Genomic DNA, 21,138 nt, shown 5'->3' on the forward strand with positions numbered 1-21,138 from the left:
TCAAAGACCACATAGAAGCTGGGGGGTTGGGGCTACAGCCTGAGGCCTTGGTGATGCCTGAGGGCCATGCTGTCACCACAGCCATCCCAATCTGAGGGGCCAATGCTTCCACCCAGAGCCAGGATGCCATCTGGGCCCACGCTGCGCTGAGGGCCATGTCTGGGTCTGTGGTCCCCATAGTCAATCTGTGGTTCTTGTCACCTCAAGGAGCCAAAGAAACCATGCCTGATGAAATCAGAGGTCCATTCTGAGCAGGCCCAGGAAAAGCTGGCCCTGCCTCTCACTGGACACTGCAGCAAGAGAGTGAGGCCCTGCCCCTCACTGGAGAGCTGAACCCTGCTCTAGGGAAAGATGGCCCCACTCCTAACTACAGGTGAGGGAGAACAGACACTGATGGCATGGACATAGTGGTGCTCGGTCTGCTCCCTCACCTGAGGCTCGTGGCCCCAGTGGCCTGGAAATGACTAGCTCAGCTACCACCCAGGCCCACAACCAGGCCTTGGGTTGGCTTGCCCTAGTATCTAACCTATCTACGATCTACTGGAGCTCATGAAGGGATTGGTCCTGTGGAAGGATACCAGTAGGATCTTCCTGACCCCATGCAGCTATAGGATATCTCAGAAAAATTTTGGTGAGGATCCAGTGATGATGGTGTACCATAAAACAGAGGCCTTGATCCAGACCAGTGACTCATTGCTATAACATTTGCTAGTAAAGGTGATTGAACAAAAGGATATACTATGTGACACACTGCTCCCAATGTCACCAGTAGGAATGAAGAGATGTTAGAGAGGAGGGAAAGAAGGAGAAACAAAGAGTTTTGTTTTGTTTTGTTTTTTTTTTTTTAGAGACAAGGTTTCTCTGTGACTTTGGAGGCTGTCTGGAACTCATTCAGTAGACCAGGCTGGCCTTGAACTCATAGAGATCCACCTGTCTCTACCTCCCGAGTGTGGGGATTAAAGGCATGCACCACCACCACCACCTGGCCAAAGAGGTTTTTTTTGGGGGAGCTGTTTTGTTTTTGTTTGTTTCATTTTTAAAAATTTTCTTTTTGTGGGTGGGGGGCACCACAGGGGTGAGGGGAAGATATGGGGCAACCGGGAGGTGAGTAGAATCAGGATGCAGGATGTAAAACTCCCAAAGAATTGATAAAGAATCTATTTAAATTAAAAAAAAAACAAACAGGAAAAACTATCCTATATAGAGATTCAAAGTTAATTTGTATTACCAGTTTATAGAAAATCTCTCCATTATAAAGACAAATGACTGATTTCTTAAACACTTTACTTACATTGCTTAAATCTAAAATGTCAAAGGTGTTGCAGCCAGCATTGGGCGAGAACCCACATCAACACCTGTCTCTGCCAACTGACCACTCTGGTGTCACACTAAGACGGAGAGGTCAGCATCAAGCTTTGAAGCAGCATAGAACAGTTTGCCAAAAGCATCAAGGCCCATGGCTCCACCTAGTGATGGAATGCATGAGTACAATATCATAGCCCCTTACAGCTCTGAAGTCCTAACAGCAACTTCTCAAAGAGGCCTCCAGATCACTGAGGTATAATGTATGAATAAGAAGTACTCCAGTGTGGGGGAGTGGTGGGTGGTTGGGGTGGGGGACTAGGGTTTGGGGGTGGGGAAGGAGGTATGGGGTGAGGGGAGGAGAGGGAGAAGGGACTTACATGTGAAACAAGCTTGTTCCCTAACTAGAACTAATAAATAAATAAAAATAATAAAAATAAAAAAGAAGTACTCCAGCGTGTACACAAACTTACCACAGAAACAAGTATAGGCATTAGGAACATGTGCAGAAACATTCTGACAAGCAGGGCACCTCCAACCACTCTGCATCTGCAAAAAAAAAAAAAAAAAAAACAAAGAAAAGAATATATTAAATAAAATACAATCTCTTCCACAGCATAAGCTAGATTAGGGATATAGCTCTGCAGTAGGGAACATGCTTTGTCAACACAGGGCCCTAGGGCTTAATCCTTTGTACCCTCCTGAAAAAGCAGCACAGTAATTTTTAAAATTTTAAGTCTGGCCAAGTATAGTGACATATCCCCAGTTCAAGGCCTGTCTGATCTAGTGAGATGCTGTCTCAAAAAGAAATCTATAGGAATTCACACCATTGAAGTAGTTAGAATTAAAATGCTGAGTATCATCAGACATTTAAGAAACAGACCTAGGATCTTAAGTAACTCTCACCTTGCATTGTATTAATTCTGTCCTGTTGCTTTACTTCTGAATAATTCACAGTTCTCTTAAAAATAAAATCACAGTGCTGACAGCTTCATTAATACTATATTCTTGCTACAAAGACTCAAGTAGATATCCATGTTGTTCAACCATCTCTAATATCGATATTAACTGAATATAGAGTTGAAAAGAGGACAAAAACCATTGAGTATATAGGAAAATGCACATGCCCTGAATTAAAGAGTCGCAGCATATATTATCAGCATTACCTATAGACACTAGCATACTTTAGGAAGGGCCTATAATACTACAGAGATTTGTGAAATGCAGAAGCAACCTAATACCTGGAGAATAAATTAAACAATTTATATAAATGTCTAAGCAAACTATATATATATTTGTTTTGTTGAGGGTTTCTCTGTGTAGTTTTGGAGTCTGTCCTGGAACTCCAGTCTGTAGACCAGGCTGGCCTCAAACACACAGATCCACCTGCCTCTGCCTACTGAGTGCTGGGATAAAAGGTGTGCACCACCACTGCCCTGCTATATATCTGTTTTTTGGCAGAGTCTTACTATGTAGCTCTGGCTAGTCTGAAGCCTGCTATGTAGAGCTGGCTGGCTTTAAACTCACAGGAATACACTTACCTTTGTCTTCCAAGTTCTGGGATTAAAGGTGTGGGCTACTACACCTGATAATGAATGCTTTTCAAATCATTTTTATATTACATTTTCTTTTGTGTGTATGTGCTTGAGAGCCAAGACACACTTGGGGGACCAAAGGAGTTGGTTCTCTCCTTCTATGACGTGGCTCTCGGGTATGAAATTCAGATGTGACAGAAAGTACCTTTCCCCATTTCACTAGTTCAACAAGCGCTTTTTATAGTTGCCATTTCAATGGAACCTATCATTTTCAATTTAAAAAATATTGATTTCATTACTATACCCTAAATATTTTCATAGTTATATTTAGCTGGTTGAAGATCTACAACTTAAGTACCATCATAAAACAAGAGAATAAGGTAACATTCTACCTATAGATAAAATGCTTAAGGGTATTTTTTTTTTTTTCTTTTTTCTTTTCTTTTATTGGGAGACAGAGTATGTAGCTCTCTGGCTGTCCTGGAACTTGCTTTGTAGACCAGGCTGGCCTCAAACTCACAGAGATCTACCTTCCTTTGCCTCCCAAGTACTGGGATTAAAGATATGTGCCGCCACCTCCTGTACTTTTAAGCTAGTTTTATAACCCAAATTTATCAAAGCAGTGAGTAAAAACAACTCAGGAAACATAAATAAATAACCTGCATGAGATGCTGGAGACCGGGCCCATTTCTTTATGCAGTTCAAATGAAAGACATGAAAACAGCTCTGACAGCTCCACACTGGGGCTATAACTTGAACCAATTCACAGCACACCATACACTCGTATTTTTCTGTAGTTAGCTGCTCAATTAGGGAACCTGTTTAAAACAAACAAACAAACAAACTGAAACATAGAAAACTGTTCATCACTTTGGTCAATAAAGAAACAAGCCATTTGAGAGCATATTCTAACAGACTTAAAGGGGGTACCTGATTCTGAATAAGTGGGCTATTCAGACTTTGAGGTCAAGGATGAGCAGAAGTTGCTGAGATAGGACTGAGAAAGGTAGGGAGTCCTATAATGGAGGAACATTCTCCCATATCCACCCAGATTATGCAGAGCTGTATCTTAGACCTGTGGTCTCAGGGTTCAGGAAACTCACTTGACCTCAAATATTCAAGACAGCTTGGGCTACATAATGAAAGTTTGTATCAAACATCACAAATAAGTGGGGCAGAGGCAGAGGCAGAGGGATCTGGGTGAGTTTGAGGCCAGCATGGTCTACAGAGTGAGTTCCAGGACAGACTCCAAAGCTACACAGAGAAACCTTACAGGGACTGGAGAGATGGCTCAGAGGTTAAGAGTACTTGCTGCTTGCTCTTCCAGAGGATTTCAGTTTGATTCCCAAAACCCACATGGTAGCTCACACCTGTCTTGTGATTCTGGTTCCAGGGTATCTAACACCCTCATCCAAATATACATGTAGGCAAAATAAATTATTTAAAAGAAAAAAAAAAAAAGAAACCCTGTCTGGAAAAACAAAACAAAAATCACAAAGAAAATAATAAATAATAGTAAATACTGAATAGACCTAAGAGTATTATAATCATCTGCTGTTTTGATTTTTTTGTCATTTTATCTAATTTATTTAGACTTTTTGATACAGGGTCTTATGTAAGCCAGGCTGGTCTGTAACTCCGTTTTCTCCTGTCTCCACTTCTCAAGTGCTACCATACCCAGCTAGGTTATCTTACTCATTATTCTTTTTTGTTTGTTTGTTTTTCGAGACAGAGTTTCTCTGTGTAGCTTTGGAGTCTCTCTTGGCACTCGCTCTGTAGACCAGGCTGGTCTCAAACTCATACAGATCTGCCTGCCCCTGCCTCCCAAGTGCTGGGATTAAAGGTGTGTGCCACCACTGCCTGGCCATTATTCTTATAGTTTATTAATAAGCAGCTTTTTGTTGCTCATGATAAGACAGTCTTGCTATGGGGCTCAGGCCACCCTCAGTCCTCCTTCCTCTATGTCCAGAGGGCTTTGAATGAAGATATGCAACACACCTGCCTTATAACTACTCTTTTATAATCCAGTTTCAGTGAAGTTGGGTCATTAAGATATAAATCATACAGATGTGTTGATGGGTGGCTACCGACTGTGGAACCCTCACACGTTACTGGTAAGTCCTTTATAAAGGCTTTCTCTCACACACTGCATATTTTGTCAGCAATCTGCAGAATATATCTAGAACCCAATATCTGCTGCTCTCATTCTGGTCTAAGATGCTTTCCATTTACCTGGATTATTACAGTGCTTTCCTTACTAGTCTTTCTACGTTTGACCACAGCAATAAGAGCAACAAACTGTAAATTAAGTCTGGCCTGGTGGCCGTAAGCCAGCAATACCAGCTACTTGGCAGACTCATGAAGGAGGATCACAAGTTTATGACCTACCTGATACAGAATAATGGCAAGGCTAGCTTAGGCAACTCAGTGAGACACTGTCTCAAAACAAAAAGGAGAAAGAGGTAGGAATACAACTCAGTCATAAATGCTTGCCTGACACCAAGAAGCGCTAGGTTCAAGTCCCAGTTTTGGTACAGGGGTGGTACAGAAAATTGGATGTACTCTCCTGGTCAAAGCTTACCAATCAAAACAAAACAAAAATAACCTTTATGTTATGAGTGTTTTGCCTACATGTGTACCACATGTATGCCTGGTGACCTCAGAGGCCAGAGGAAAGTGTCAGATTCCATGGAACCAGAGTTTGTGGATGCTAGAACTGAACCTGGGTCTTTTGGAAGAGTAACCAGTGCTTTTACTGCTAAGCCATCTCCCTAGCCCCTTGTTAATAGTACTTACCTTGTGCCTGTAAAAGCACAAATCCTCACAGTAGCCCCATCTCTTCCCAGGTCCATTGATCTTACTTTTCTCAGTCAGTAGATTTCTGCCTGGGGACTTTATGCTCCACACTGTGCCCAACACTGGCCCTAGATGCCTGAATGGCTCAGCTCCTCATTCACCACAGTATTTATTCAAAACGTGACTTCCTCATGCAACAGTCCTCAGCCACACTTACAAAAGTTGCAATTCACTCCCTGAACATAACCTATTCTTCTCCCACACTGTATTTTTCCTCAGCAACATTTACAGCTACTTGACAGTGTCAGGCATCACGGTACACCAGGCATTCCTGGTGCTGAGACAGGAGGATCAAGACTCGGAGGCTCACCTAGGTCACAGATCGTCTTATAAAAAGAAAACAAAACTTATCTGATAAACCATGTATTATGTATTGTATTGTTTATTATCTAACTGTATACACTGAGTGTACCCTACTTGGGAACAAAGATTTTTATTAGAGTGGTACCTTGGACATAGAGGGCATCCACATAACAAATGGCTCCAAAGAGGTCCTAGAGAAATATAAATCTCTCATTGGCAATAGTACCATTCTCTTTGGTTTTTATCAAAGCATATCTAATGGTAAAATATGGTAGTTATGGAATTCTAGAGCTGCTCTGATATGGAAAACTATCGGGTTTCAGTGCCAAGACTTGACCTTGCTAGGTGCAAGTCCTGTCTGACCACTGGCCTTTTTCAGTTTCCATAGGCCTTTTGCACTAGGGCTTCCCCTGAAGGGACCAGCTCCCCATTTCGGCAGCCATAACAGCCAGACACGTGCTTTTCTGACCTTGCCTTAGTCACTAGAGGTTAGGTGCCTGCCTCGTGACAAGGAACCAATCAGAAGTTAGCTGGTGGTGCTATGCTTTACAGCTCTGGGTGTGCTTTACAGACAAGTGCACAGCAATGACGCACAGAGCATAGCAACCACCCTGGGAGGGACTATGGACCATAACAACCAGTTGGCCAATCAAAACAGGGCAAGCCCTCCACGCCTGGAGGCACACCAATCCTGAGCCTGTGCGTACCCTTAGACACTACCCTTACGCTGCCCTATAAGATCTCTATGTAGACGCTTTGCAGTGTCTTTGCTAGCCATCTGCCATGGCGGGTGGGTGGAAGACCCGAGCTAACATGAGGTTAGCTCGTTAAAAAAACAATAAAGCCTCATGCAGTTTGCAGCAAGCTTTCGAATCTGTCTGGTGATTGGGGTGACCGAGGACCTGGGCTGAGACCCCGGAGACCTGAGTTTTTCTGGGGGACTATCACCCCACCATTTCTCTGACATGACTGTGTGTCCACTGCATGATTCTAGTTGAACAGTATGTCAGTGAAAGGACACAACCCACTGAAATAACCTGGAGACCACAGAAGTACTAACCAACTGCAAACTTTTCAGATACACCAACAAACTTTTTTTTTGGGGGGGGGTTTGAGGCAGGGTTTCTCTGTGGTTTTGGAGGCTATCCTGGAATTAGCTCTTGTAGACCAGGCTGGTCTCAACTCACAGAGATCACTATGCCCCTGCTTCTCGAGTGCTAGGATTAAAGGGGTGCATCACCACTGTCCATCCCAGTCTGGCAAGGCAGCTGTTCTTAAGGAAGTTGATATAAGCAGGGGTAGGGAGGTAAAAACAGGTAGATATGAGTTTGAGGCCATACAGATTAACACTGTGGGAGTGAGGTTTGGGGAGCTCAGTGAAAAAACAGGCCCAGGGCAGGTGGTGGCATCATTGATTAGGTCAAAGTCTCACATTCAAACAAAAGGAGACCAATTAAGGTGAAAGTTCACAAGGAAGTTACTTACAGAAGTTATCCCCCACCCCCAACACACACGGAGGGTCTTGTTACTAAGTAGTACAGTTTGTCCTCAAATTCAGTTTTCCAGCCAGGTGTTAGTGGCACATGCCTTTAATCCCAGCACTTGGGAGGCAGAGGCAGGTGGATCTCTGTGAGTTCGAAGCCAGCCTGGTCTCCAGAGTGAGTGCCAGGATAGGCTCCAAAGCTACACAGAGAAACCCTGTCTCGAAAAACCAAAAAAAAAAAAAAAAAAAAAAAAAAAAAAATCCAGTCTTCCCAGTGCTAGAGCTCTTTGCCTTGATAAAACACACACTCAGGGCAAAATAAGGAATGTCTTCAAATGGTATAAAAGGTTTCTTTGCAAAGAAGGGAGCTGTGAGGAGAGAGAAGCTGAGCCTCTTCAGAAAAACCAAAGGGTAGAATGTACTTACAGGAAGTATTTAGTTCAAACTAAGTTCTGTGCAACAGTCAGAGCTGACTAACAATTATTCTGAGAGTTGTGTGAGGCAAGAACACCACAAGGAAAAAAGAAAGATGGATGGATATGGTATTTAGGCCAAGGAGAGTGGCCCATGCCTTGAGTCCCAGCACTAAGAGGTAGGGAAAGGAAGATTTTTGTTAGTTCAAGGTCAGCCTTGTCTATCTAACAAGTTCCAGCCAGGACTACACAGGGAACACCCGTATCTAAAAATAAAGAAACAAACATAGCAGGGGGTGGTGGTACATACCTTTAATCCCAGCACTCACAGGCCAGGACTACATAGGGAGACTCAAAAAAAGGGAAGAAAGTATCTTCTTCTTAACTAGTCTAAGACTCTTAGCACTGTCATGGAAACAAATTATGGTTTAAATTTTCTTTTCTTTTTCTAGATAGGGTTTCTCTGTGTAGCTCTGGCTGTTCTGGAACTTGCTCTGTAGAATAGGCTGGCCTAGAACTCTTCGATCTGCTTCCCTCTGCCTCCCAAGTGCTGGGATTAACGGCACAAATTATGGTTTCAAGTGATAAATTTGGAAACAGAAGTATGGAAATGATACACCAAGACATGCTTGTTAAGGACTGGAAGAAATAAATACTATAGGGATAACAAAAGGCTCCCTGGATATGTAACTCAATTAGCTTTAGAAACAAGTATAGTTTAGTCCTGGAACTGAAGCACAAACCTTTAATCCTAGCGCTTGGGAAGGCAGAGAAACTCTACGAGTTCTAGCCCAGCTTGATCTACATAGGGACTTCCAAGCCAGTCAGGGTGTGCAAAGCGAGATCCTGTCTAAAGGGAGTTTAAAGCTGAAGAGATGGCTCAGTGGCGTACTAATCCTGCTAAGGACCTGAGTTCAGTTCCCAGCACTCCTATGGCAGCTTATGACCACCTGTACCTTCAGTTCTAGGGGATCTGATGCCTTCTTCTGGCCTCAGAGGGCTTCTTGGCACACATGTGATGCACACACATACATTCAGGTGCACACTCACACACACAAATCTTTAATCCCAGCACCCAGGACACAGTCAGATTTCTGAATTCAAGGCCAGCCTAGTCTACATAGCAAGTTCCAGGCTAGCCAGGGCTACAAAGTGAGACCGTGTTTCAAAACAAAAATAAGGGGATGAGAGATGTCTCAGTGCATAAGAGCACAGGCTGCTTCTTCTAGTGGATTTGGGTTTGATTCCCAGCATTGGTGGCTTACAATCAGCTGTAACTTCAGTTCTAGGGGGCCTGACATCCTCTTCTGGCCTCCATGGGCACCAGGTGCACACATAGTGCATAGATATACATACAGGTGAAACAGCCATACACATAAAAAATTGAAAGTATATAAAGACTTCAAAAAAATTGAAAGTAAAAATCAAATAAACAGCCAGGCAGTGGTGGCAAACACCTTTAATCCCAGCACTCGAGAGGCAGTGGCAGGAGGATCTCTGTGAGTTCGAGACCAGCCTGGTCTACAAGAGCTAGCCAGGACAGCCTCCAAAGCCACAGAGAAACCCTGTCTCAAAAAACCAAATAAATAAATAAATAAAATAAAAAAATAAACAACAAACAACAACAAAAAAGTTTAACGGTGAGCTAAGGACAGGAACTCTAGCTAGAAGGAACTGCATACAACAGCTTGTATAGACAAAACAGAAAGGAATCTGGAATAAAATGGCAGCGAGTATAGCAACAGAAGATGGGACTGCTGAGGAAAGCAGAAGCCAGAATCTATAGGTGACAGAACCCAAGACAGGAATGATGAGTTCAAGATACCTTTTGGAGAAATTGTTAACTGATGGAGCAAAAGATAAACTGAAAAAAGAATTAAGGCAGGAGACAGGATCATCACAATGGAGCAAACAAGATGAAGAGAGGTGATACAAGCTGTGATCAATAGGGGCAATGAAATGTTAGCATGTCCTGCTTCTGCTATCATAACTCAAAAAACAAATAACCAGATAGCTACGTTTAAAGCCCTTACACAATGATTTATTGGAGGAAAATCAGTAAACCAAAAAAGTGCTGGTACAGGCTTGTTTGTAATACCAGCTACTTAGGATGTTGAGGCAGGAGGAGCACAAGTCCAAGTCCTGCCTGGATTACAGAGCAAGTTCAAGGCCACCCTGGGTAACTTATAAAGATAGTGTCTCAAACAGTAAAGATTTGGGGGTATATCTCAGTGGCAGAGAGCTTGCAACCCTGTCTCAAACAAACAACGAACAAACAAACAAACCAAAAAAGTAAGAGGTTACCAATGAGGGCAGCAATGGGTAGTGGCAGGATCCAAGCAGGCGCCAGCCAGATTAAGGTAAAGACTTCACTGTGTTGCCTTTTTTATTTTCTAGTTTCTAAATATGTGAGTGTATTGCTTGAAAATTAACATCAAGTGATCTTGCCTACCCTCCAGACACACTTACCTGTATGTGTTTCCACGTTCTTCAGCACATGGCTCTGTTTGCCTCTGGGGAAAGGGGAGAGCACTTGAGGGTCCTGTCTCCTTACAGCATTCTTCTCTTGGTCAACCCTTCTGGAAGACTTGTTGACAACTGCCAAATTCCCAGTGTCGCAGGCTGACTTGGTTGGCCTTTCTCTGAGATTATCCTTTGGAATGGGGGGCATGTTGTTTTTGGGCCCTGAATTTATATGTCGTTGACTCTCCTGTTTGGGTGGGTTCCTGCCTGGTCGTGGTCTGGCGCCCTCCACTTCCCAGGGAGGCCTTTTCTGTGGGTATCTTCTCTGCTCATTCCGTCTTGACACACTTCCATCCGCTACTGGTTTTCTACAGGACACATCTGAAATGTCAGTGGGGGAAACCCCCACAGGTCTGGCATTTTCATCCTCAGACTTAGGGCTCATTCTATTACCCCAATCACATTTGAGTTTCCCTTTGGCCTTTTGACCTCTGCCATAGTTGTATATAAGCTGTGCTGCCTTTTTGGGTTTTGCTCCCCTGGGATCTGCAATAACCACATCTTTCTCACTCTCAGAAGGGCTGTGCTCCCTTGGGTCTGTTCCACTCTCTGACCTGGCTACACTTTCTAAACTAGATGCATCTGACGTCTGGTCAGTGAGCCCTTGTGCTTTCTTGACTCTGCTTTGGTGCTTTTCATTCCTCAATTTCTGCCATGGCTGACTCTGAAGGCCATGGTTCTTGAGTGATTTATTAGACGATTGGAAAAAACCCTGCTGACTCTTAGGTTTGCTTCCAGAGGCGTAACTGTGCTGATGAATAGCAGAGACATCATCATAAGGTATCTGCCTAGGAAGGTGACAGGGAGGTGAGGAACTGTAATTTCTTCTGCCAATCCTATTAGAGTCTAGTCTTCTTTGGGTCCCACAATTTAGATCAGAATTTTTTCTCTCCTGAGGAATGAATTCAGCAGCATCTGTATTGAATTTAAAAGTGCCTAGGAAACAAGAAAGATATCCAGTAAGAAATTAATGTTGCTTATGAAGCCCATAAGACTCTAAAAGGCATAGCTAAAAGAATTTTCTTAATAAAGTTATATAAAACAGGCTTAATGAGATCAGTCTCCTATTAAAGTGTCAGGCTCTCAGGCCTTGTGGACGGCAATTAGTATCCCATGTCTATAGTGGCCATACTGATATCCACTGATGACCAAGGCCATCTAGCACTATGAACACACATTTATCCAAAAATCTTAATGCACTGCCAATCCCTCACTTGGGAGTGAAATCCAAGAAGAGCCTGAGCTACAAGAGAACCTATAACCAAAACCAAAACCTTGGAAGAGGGCAGAGCATGTTGGTACATGCCTCTAATCTCAGCACTGGAGAGGCCTAGGCAGGAGGATCGCAAGTTTGAGGCCAGCTCAGGTTCCAGAGTGAGACTCTGTCTCACTAAAAAAATGAAGGTCAGGGTTAGGGATGAGATATTGGTCATCCACATGATCTTTCCAAACACTAAAGCAGCATTGCTTAATAGCAAGCAAACAGGATTTAAAATATCAGCTAAAATGGGTTTAAAGTCTGAATGAGTTTAGGGGTATCACCTGACTATCCTTAGCTTTAGTTCCTACATCTGTAACAAAGGATAACAATGTTTATTTCAGAGGGTTATTATGGCTCCTAAGAGTCTATACAGATACTATTAGCATAGTGAGTATGCTAGTCCCCATCTCTTCTCCCTAGGAATATAGGTTTTTTTTTTTTTACATGTAACTCCTACAATATGTTCTAAAATTTCCAAGTCTTAAGATTTAACCTTACTTTAACTTCAGCCTACTCATTACCCCCACAAGGTAATTCTGAGTACAGCTAGCTCAGTTCCTGCAGCCTAAAGACATCATCTGCCAGAGCAGGGACATGGTGGTGCACACTTTTAATCCCAGCACTCAGAAAGTGGAGGCAGGCAGATGCCTGTAAGCTTGAGCCTGCCTGGTCTACACAGTGAGTTTGGGTCAGCCAGGGCTACATAATAAGACTCTGTTGAGGTGGAGGGAGAAGAGAGGGAGAGAGAAGGAAGACAGAGAGAGACTATCTGCCTAGTGATACAAAACTAGTCAGTAACAAAGTCAGTTACAGTAGCACTCAACAGTCTGTAAGGCATGAATTTAAGTCTCTGCCTACTATTTATTGTTATTTGAAGTCATCTGTCATTTGAGAAAAGGCCTCACTAGGTAGTCCAGGCTAGCTTCAAACTTCCAATCCTCTTGCCTCAACCTTCTCAGTGATGTAATTACATGCACTATCATGTCCTGCTTTATCATACTTTAGTATGTTACTTAGTCCCAGTTTTCTTATATGTAATGGAAAACATAATCCCTATATCAGAGTTGCTAGGGATCCTAAGCAAGTTAGTAAAGTAATAACATGCCTACAGTAGTTAAAACGCCTCATTATTTTATTTATTTATTTATTTATTTATTTTTGGTTTTTCGAGACAGGGTTTCTCTGTGTAGCTTTGGAGCCTATCCTGGCACTCGCTCTGAGACCAGGCTGGCCTCGAACTCACAGAGATCTGCCTGCCTCTGCCTCCCGAGTGCTGGGATTAAAGGCGTGTGCCACCAACGCCCGGCTACATTATTGTTTTTAGAGCCACGACTATCTGAACACAGACTCCAATGGGATTTCAAGTTTAATAATACAGCCTGGCACTTACTAGGTACTTAGTATGTGCTACACACTCTTCTAAGCACTTTTCTTTTTCTGTCTTCTTTTTTTTTTTTTGAGATAGGGTTTCTCTGTGTAGCTTTGGAACCCGTCCTGGCACTCACTCTGTAGACCAGGCTGGCCTCGAACACACAGAAATCTGCCTGTCTCTGTGATTAAAGTTGTGCACCACACCGCTTTTCTAAGCACTTTCCACGTGTTAACTTCTTTATTCCATTTTAATTGTGTACGTGAAGGTATCTGTGTGTGTGTACACCATGAGTATGTGGGTGTCCTGAGGCAAGAGAAGATATCAGATCCCCTGGAGCTGGAGTTACAGGCAGTTGAGTCACCTGGTGTGTAGGAGCTAAGAACCAAACTTGGTCTTTTGGAGGAGCATAAAGTGCTCTTAACAGCTGAGCCATCTCTCCAGCCCCATTAACTCATTTAATCTTCACATTCCAAATGAGAAAACTAGAGCACAGTAATTTGCCCAAGGCCACAGGCACTCCAAGGCAGCTCAGAATTCTGACTTAGGACATGTAGCATTCATGACTTTGTGCTGATTCTTACACTGCACATTCAAAGGGTCAAGGCAGCAGATACCATAGAAACATAGTGAAGAATTGGCGAGATCATAAAGGCCATAGAGAAACCTCTCATTCAATCCAGGATCTGTCCCAAACACTTCCACATAGGTAGTGTCTTGAGGGTGGAGGGCCTCACACAATGGCAAGAGGTTTAGACAAACTCAGAGAGTGGTAGAGGTATTCTAGAAACGTGATAAATTTAAAAGTGGGAACGAGTAAACTGTACCAAGAAGTATTATACATTTCTTTACTGCTTTGAAGAAGCAAGGATGGAGGGGCTTGAAAAAAAGGTCAGTAATGCTGCCCAACAGCCTGGTAAAGGATGTTTCACATTGAATAGTAGTGAACAGATCCAGACCATGCGGGACCTAGCTATACATAGTTGTGTTTCCACTAGCCCTAAGCCGAAGGCCTCAGAAAGACCCTTAAAGAGACACAAGGAAGGGAAAAGGGGCACATGAATCGGGAAACTGTACCAGAGCACAGTCCAGATGCTTGTTTCACTATTTTAAGTCTAAGTGAGCTGTCTTCTCACAAGGCATCATTATAACACAAGTAAGGGGCACCAGAGACCCAACAAAACACAGCAATGTACAGTGTTGTCCACAAAGTTGGCATTAGAAAGTCTGATCATAGCTGGGCAGCACTGGGTTGGTGGGCAGAGGAAGGTGGATCTCTGTGAGTTCGAGGCCAGCTTGGTCTACAAAGCAGGTTCCAGGACAGCCAGGGCTGTCTATTTTTTGGGGGGAGGGTACAGGGGGAGAAAAAAGAAAATCTGATCATGGAAAAAAAAAAAAAGATTCTTCCATTCTTCATTAGTCTGCCATTTAAGACCTTAGTTCAGCAGTTCTCAACCTGTGGGTCTTGATCCCTTTGAAAGTTAATCCACTCTTTCACAGGGGTCACCCAATACCATCAGAAAACACAGATATTTACATTACGATTCATAACAGTAGCAAAATTAGTTATGAAGTAGCAACAAAAGTAACTTTGTGGTTGGGGGCCCCCACAACGTGAGGGATGTAGTAAAGGGTTGCAGCCTTAGGAAGGTTGAGAACCACTGCCTTAGGGAACATGTGAACTAGAGAGGATGTTACAGTAAGAAATAACAAATACCATAGAACCAGGAAGTAGGGATTTCTTGAACAAGGGACTCAGTAAATGCTTTAGGGAGTGGAAGTAGTGACCTAGGACACAGTCCCAAAGTTATGAGTCACAACTAGCCCTCACTCAACTCTGCTTCAAATATCTAAGTCAGAAGTCAATGTAAAGATGAGACCATGAACAGATCCAGTTTAGAGGGCTAGTGAAGGCCTAGAGAGAGAGAGAAAATAATAACGTATCTGCCTAAAGTTTTCCACTCATCAAGAGTTTTATATCTGGCGGCCGGGCGTTGGTGGCACACACCTTTAATCCCAACAGAGAGGCAGGAGGCCGAGGCAGGAGAATCTCTGTGAGATCGAAGCCAGCCTGGTCTCCAGAGCGAGTGCCAGGATAGGCTCCAAAGCTACACAGAGAAACCCTGTCTCGAAAAACAAAAACAAACAAACAAAAGAGTTTTATATCCAAACCAAGTTTAGGGTAGCCAATGCAGTATGCTCTTCTACTCTTTCACTGAGACAGGAATGCACACCTTACCTGTTGCAGTACACAAATACGTGCATAGCCTTACTAGTGCCTTGTCCATTTGTCAGAAAGACAACTATAATTCAAGATAATGTTGGACATTGCTGTTCTGATTTTCAGGAAGAGCAGGCCATGAAGACAAGTAGTTTTTTAAATCTTAACGTTAGAGTATGTTGATAGTAAAAGAAACTACTGTTTCTTCCCCCTCAACCCTCACCCCACCCTTCCAAGACAAGGGCTCACTATGTAACCCTGGCTGGCCTGAACTGGCTATGTAGACAAGGCTGGCTTCGAACTCAAAGATACTCCTGCTTCAGCCTCCCTAGTGTTGGGATTAAAGTCGTGTGCCACTATGCCTGATAACACTGAAACACTTGGTTCACTTAAATTTTTGTTGTAGAGTGTGTGTGTGTTAGCGGGCACCTTACAGTGAGGAGGGGGTCAGGATATATGCCACGTGTGTGCGGATACCCACGGTGGCCAGCAGAGGGCGTCATATCTAGAGATGGAGTGACAGGTGGTTGTGCAAACCGACGTGGTTCTTGGGGAAGGAGTTAGTGTTCTTACACAAAAGCACCAACTCTCCAGTTTCATGGTTCACGTTTACGTTTGGCTAAGTGTGCACTAATATCCCAGTACAAAAATGTTTCTTTTTGATGGCTGTCCACAAAATTTGAAACCCCATATCTACCAATACACCATGAAGAAAATGGAAATAACTTACATTAACAGTCAAATGAGGCTGTCTGTACCACAGAGTGGCTCCGGGAAGGAAAGTGAACCAACAATTAGGGACAGAACGGGTAGGGCCAGGGAATTAGCTTACTACTCCAAACTGACAGATGAGGAAACTGAGACTGGATCACACACGTCATGGCAAAATGGGATTTCACACCACTCGAGGCTGGACCAGCTCGCGATCGCGCGGGACGCCGCCGCTCCGAGAGGTGACAAACACACCCCTAGCACTGCGCGCAAACTCGCTGGACTCCGGGGCCCACTACGGAGCCTCGCCTACGCCCGCCCGCTCGCCGGCCCGCCGGCCCGTGCCGCACTGCCTCGGGGAGGCCGGAAGGAGCCCGCGGGGGCTCGGGGCGCCCAAGTCCGCTCGCGGGGCACCGGGACCCTTCCGTTCACCTCGGAAACCCAAGGGCCGGGCTTCACCACCCTATGGAAGATGGTGGAGGGCTCCGGACGTGCAGCGCGCGTGGCTTGGCCCTCGCGAGCCCCTGTCCCCGCGCAGCACGCGCCCCTCTCGCCACCTCAGTGGCCCGAACGCTTCCGATCTCATTGCTGACTAAACTGCCGCACCCAGAGGTCCCGCGCGGGGAAACAGACAGTACCTGAGACCGGCGGCGCCTCCGCCATCCCGTGCCGTGCCGCAGCACCTCTAGAGAGCCCCGCCACCGAGCGAGGGCTGTCACCTGGTCACGTGTCCCGGATTTCCGGCGCCGAGTGGGCTCTCCTGCGCGCGCGTAGATGGTCCCGGGGGTGGTGCCGCTCGAATAGACTGTGGAAAGGCGCTTTTGGGACGTCAGACAAATGCGTCCGGCGTGAGCGGAATCTCGGGGACCGGTGGCTGAAGAGGCCCGGAATCGCGGGAGCTGGGCAGCACTTGCGTAATCGTTTTTCGTTTTCAGAGGTGCTGTGTTCTCCGGCTGCAGAGCCTTTTGTCATGCCCTGCCGTCCGCCCAGCTTTAAATGGCCTTCAGATACAGTCTGCCTGGAGTGACTCACTCAGGCGGCGAGGAGGGGGTACTGTAGTAATCAAAAGGCAGTGGCGGGGAGGGGGTTGTCACGACGGAACCCCAGGTTGGCCTTCAAGTAGGAGCTTCCTTGTCTCAGCCTCCTTTACAGGCGTGCATCAGAACTCCTAGCTAGAAATACAAATGTAAAGTTTTAGTTTCATTCGGGTTTTATTTCTCAAGGCGAGGTGTGGTGACCCAGGCCTCTAATCCCAGCACTCTGGGGGGTCACAGGCCAGCTTGAGCTACAAAGTGAGTTCCAAGCTAGCCAGGGTGAGTAAGACCTTGTCTCAATCTCCACGATGTCTGTGACCACTTTGGTCACAGGGCTTTGCACTTAACTTCTATAGACTAAGAAGCCCTTTCTACTGGGTAGTGGCACTTGTCTCGAACCCAGCAAATCTGGGAATTCTTTAAGTCATGATGTTGTTGTATGTGTCTTTAAGTGTTGCAGTTCTGAGGGACAAATATCTATCCTATAGTGGAGGGGGAGCAAGGAATGTCATAAAGTCACACTGAACAACAAACCTCACACAGGAGATTTATTGGGAAAGACACAGGGGGAAAGATTTATTGTGGCTGCCTCTGCTCCAGCAAGAAGCAGCAAAGAACTGATCGGGAGGCAAGCTTTAATAGGGTTTCTTGGGAATGGGTTATTCCCAGGTGGCCTGCGATTGAAGGGGTTTTGTTAGTAAGTCCAGTCCTCACTGATTTTGTAGCACTATGGTGTCCACTGAGTCTGTTAGGCCCTGGAAGATGATGATGCTCTGAAGCACCCATTGGAGATTCTGGGTGAACTGAAATAAATAGCTGGGGAAGTAGTTAGCCCTTCCTCTACAGTAGTGACAATAGTGGTCATACCCAGACTGCTAGAGAGGGTATGACCTGAACTGCCCCTTTGTCATGCCAGGCCACTATAAACCTTGTGATAGGAATTGGCAAGGCTTCTTTACTAGGTACCACCCCTAGTTTTGGAAAAAGTAATACCAGGACACAACTTCCAGACCAAATAGGCAGGCAGCCGTAAACTTGAGTGCTGAAGAGAGTTGAGGCATTTGTGAATGGGTATGGGGCTGGGTGGTACTACTAAGTAAGGATCAAGGTATTATTACAGTCTGCAGAATCCAGGGTGCCCACAAAGTGTGTCCCTGAGGAGTTAAAGCAGTCTGTGATACTGGAGAAAGATGTGGGAGAGGTAAGGGGTGGTAATCTCTAGTCTCATCATAGAGAAAGCAAGCATGAGGGACAGGTGTTTTAGAAGTTTATTTAGATGTTATAGGGACAAGTGTCTTAAACCTGGTAGGTTTAAGATCTTATTTTGGTTTTCTCTAAATCATTGAGCTTGAAGATCGTTTTAAAAACTGCTATTATAAAGTCAAGTTAGGCCTTCAATCTCACGGTCTTTCTATCCTAAGTCTCTACTTTGTGAGTACTGATGTATAATACCGTATCTATTTTAAAAGATGTTTTTAAATTACATTTATTAGAGTGATGCGTGCGTGTGTGTGTGTGTGTGTGTGTGTGTGTGTGTGTGTGTGTGTGTGTGTGTGTATGCACATGTGTGTCAAAATACGTGTATGGAGGTAAGAGGACAACTTGAGGGAACTGGTTCTTTCCTTTCACCATATGGGTCTGGAGGAATCTAACTCAGGTACTTAGCCTTAGCAGCAAGTACTGTTGACTGCTAAACCTTCTTGTCAACGCCAAGCTTGAACATTTCTTGATGGCCTTGTGGATTACCTTTTTAAAACTGCTTATTCATATCTGCTGCCTATTTTTTTTCCTGTGGGGATTGCTGTGTTTTTCTTGTTAAAGGGTTTTCTTTCTTTAAAAAACAATATTTGTGTGTGTGTGTGTGTGTGTGTGTGTTCAAGTGTTCTTGTCTCAGTGTATGTGTGCATGTATGTATACCACATTTTGTGTAGGTGTTCTTGGAGGCCAGAAGAGGGCATTGGATCCCCTGGAGCTTGAGTTAAAGGCAGTTGTGAAGTCAGGGAGCTGTTAGTGATTTTAAATCATATTTATGTATTAAATCATACATATTATGTACACACATATATATACACATATACAAGTCTTATACATATATTCAGAAAGATTAGTTGTATAAGACAAACGAATTCAAGGAAGTAAAATTGTGCATGCAGAGAAAGCAGGTCGTTCATTCTGAAAGATTATATGAGATATATCTAGGCCAGTGAACACTGAGAAGGGAACTGGCTTGAGAAACATTTAGGAGTTAAAAGCAAGGACTGGGGTCAGTGAAATAAGTTAGTGGATACAGGTATTTCCTGCCAAGCCCGATGGCCAGGACCTACATGGTGTGGGGAAAGAACTAACTCCTGCAAGTTGTTCTCTGACCACCACATGCGCACTGCGGAACCTGTGTCCTCCATAATAAATACTTTTTAAAAAGCAAGACTTACTGATTTGTTGGCTGTGTAGAATGAAGCAAGATGTAGGCACTGGAGACAATTCTTGAGCATTCTGTTTGGATGATAGAATAATGATTGCACTAGTTTGGAAGAAAAACAGCAGAGATTTGGATGTAGAGAAAGTTGATGATGGGCTGTCGTTGCCATGTGATTGAGGTGCTTGTGTGAGTCTGGAGCACCCAAATAATTGTCTGGCAAATAGCTGGATATTTGCAGCTTACAGAATCTACTAGAGATCCACAACTGGTTAAAATGTAAAGAATAAGTGGCCATGGGGTGCCCAGTCTCAGTGGGTACATCTCTATAACACAATCTCTACATCTACATCAGGGAACAACTTGGTAGGAGCATAAAGATTTTAAGAGTCAGAGGACCAGGATGGATGCTTGCTGTGAGTCAGTGTCTTCTAGATGTTGCACTGATGACTGTGGTTAACTGAACAAGACCTGCATAATGACAACTCCAGTTGATACACCAATGTGGATGGAGGAAGTTTCTAAACAGTCAATGGCTGCTGAGGAAGGAAGAATCAGTTCTCTCCAAGGATGGGCCCCTGAAGAATATCCAGTCTCTCAAGTGTTCAGTCCTAAACACATGTACATGTCAGCAACACAAGTGGACTCAGTAGGTTATACATATTCATATTCATGCAGGTAATCATTATAGAAGAGGTCATGAGTTCAAGAGAGGGGGGATATGGGAGGAGCTGAAGGGGTGGGAATGACATACATATAGTGTATTCATATATAAAACTCCCAAAAAGTTTTAAAAACAGGTAGGAAACTCAGGAGGAAGACAGGAGTTAGAAGCATAGGTCTGAAGGTCAGTAGTAGCCACAAGGATAGCTGAGTTTCACTAAATAACAATTGAGCAAAAGAAGTATGGAGGATAAAAACTGGAATCCTGAGGAACACTAACTTTCCAGGGGTAGAGAGAGGGGAGTTTTGGGGAGCTGTAGAGGGAACAGTCAGAGAACAGGATAAATGAATACTATGACATAGCCAACAGTGAAGAGTTAAGTAGAATATTTGCTGATCAGTGGACTAACACAGTACATGTGGATAACCAAATGTGACTCATCAAAGATTAAAAATTAAAGTACCTGGAGGTGAGTGCAGTATGGCTACTGTGGGCTGGTAAGGAGAAAGCCATTTAGGGGAAAGGCGGAAAACTTGAAGCCCAGCTTTGATAAAAGACAACTTCTGGTTTACTTAAGAAAAAATGAAATAGTATCACAAAGGTAAAGTTACTTCAGAAACATGAATAAATGGAGATCAATCAATACACATAAAAGGGTTTTGTTTGTTCTGTTTTTTTGAGATAGGCTTTCTCTGTAGCTTTGGAGGCTGTCCTAGAACTCACTCTGTAGACCAGGCTGGCCTTGAACTCACAGAGATCCGCCTCCCTTTGCTTCCCTAGTGCTGGGAATAAAGGTGTGCGCCACCACCAACAGGCTAGGTATTTCACCTCCAAGCATCAGAGCCGTCTTCTGCAGAGGCTGTAAAGGCTGGACCCTTTTACAGACCAGGCTTACCCTTAGCCACATGGGGTGCTTTCTCGTGAGACTCCAACTGGAACTAATAGAACATGTTCCCAGAGCACCCTATCTGATTGGTGGTAAAAATCAAAATGAAGCAGAAAACACCATTCAAGATGAGGCAAAGTAGCCAGGCAGTGGTGGCACAC

The 21,138-nt window shown here is 44.2% G+C and overlaps 1 protein-coding gene across 1 annotated transcript in view; it reads right to left on the reverse strand.

The window, feature by feature from the left end:
• Nfx1 (nuclear transcription factor, X-box binding 1) overlaps positions 1 to 16,763 on the reverse strand; it is a 65,842-nt gene extending 49,079 nt beyond the window's left edge. Inside the window, exons 1-5 of the mRNA XM_035438698.1 lie at positions 16,616 to 16,763; positions 10,362 to 11,351; positions 3,497 to 3,655; positions 1,905 to 1,924; positions 1,776 to 1,851 (exon numbers count right to left, since the gene is read on the reverse strand). Coding sequence (XP_035294589.1) covers positions 1,776 to 1,851; positions 1,905 to 1,924; positions 3,497 to 3,655; positions 10,362 to 11,351; positions 16,616 to 16,640 — 1,270 coding nt within the window. The 5' untranslated portion in view covers positions 16,641 to 16,763. The remainder of the gene's footprint in view (positions 1 to 1,775; positions 1,852 to 1,904; positions 1,925 to 3,496; positions 3,656 to 10,361; positions 11,352 to 16,615) is intronic.
• Positions 16,764 to 21,138: the final 4,375 nt, after the last annotated feature.

Source organism: Cricetulus griseus, chromosome 2 (assembly GCF_003668045.3).
Source record: "Cricetulus griseus strain 17A/GY chromosome 2, alternate assembly CriGri-PICRH-1.0, whole genome shotgun sequence".
NCBI classification, from domain to species: domain Eukaryota; kingdom Metazoa; phylum Chordata; class Mammalia; order Rodentia; family Cricetidae; genus Cricetulus; species Cricetulus griseus.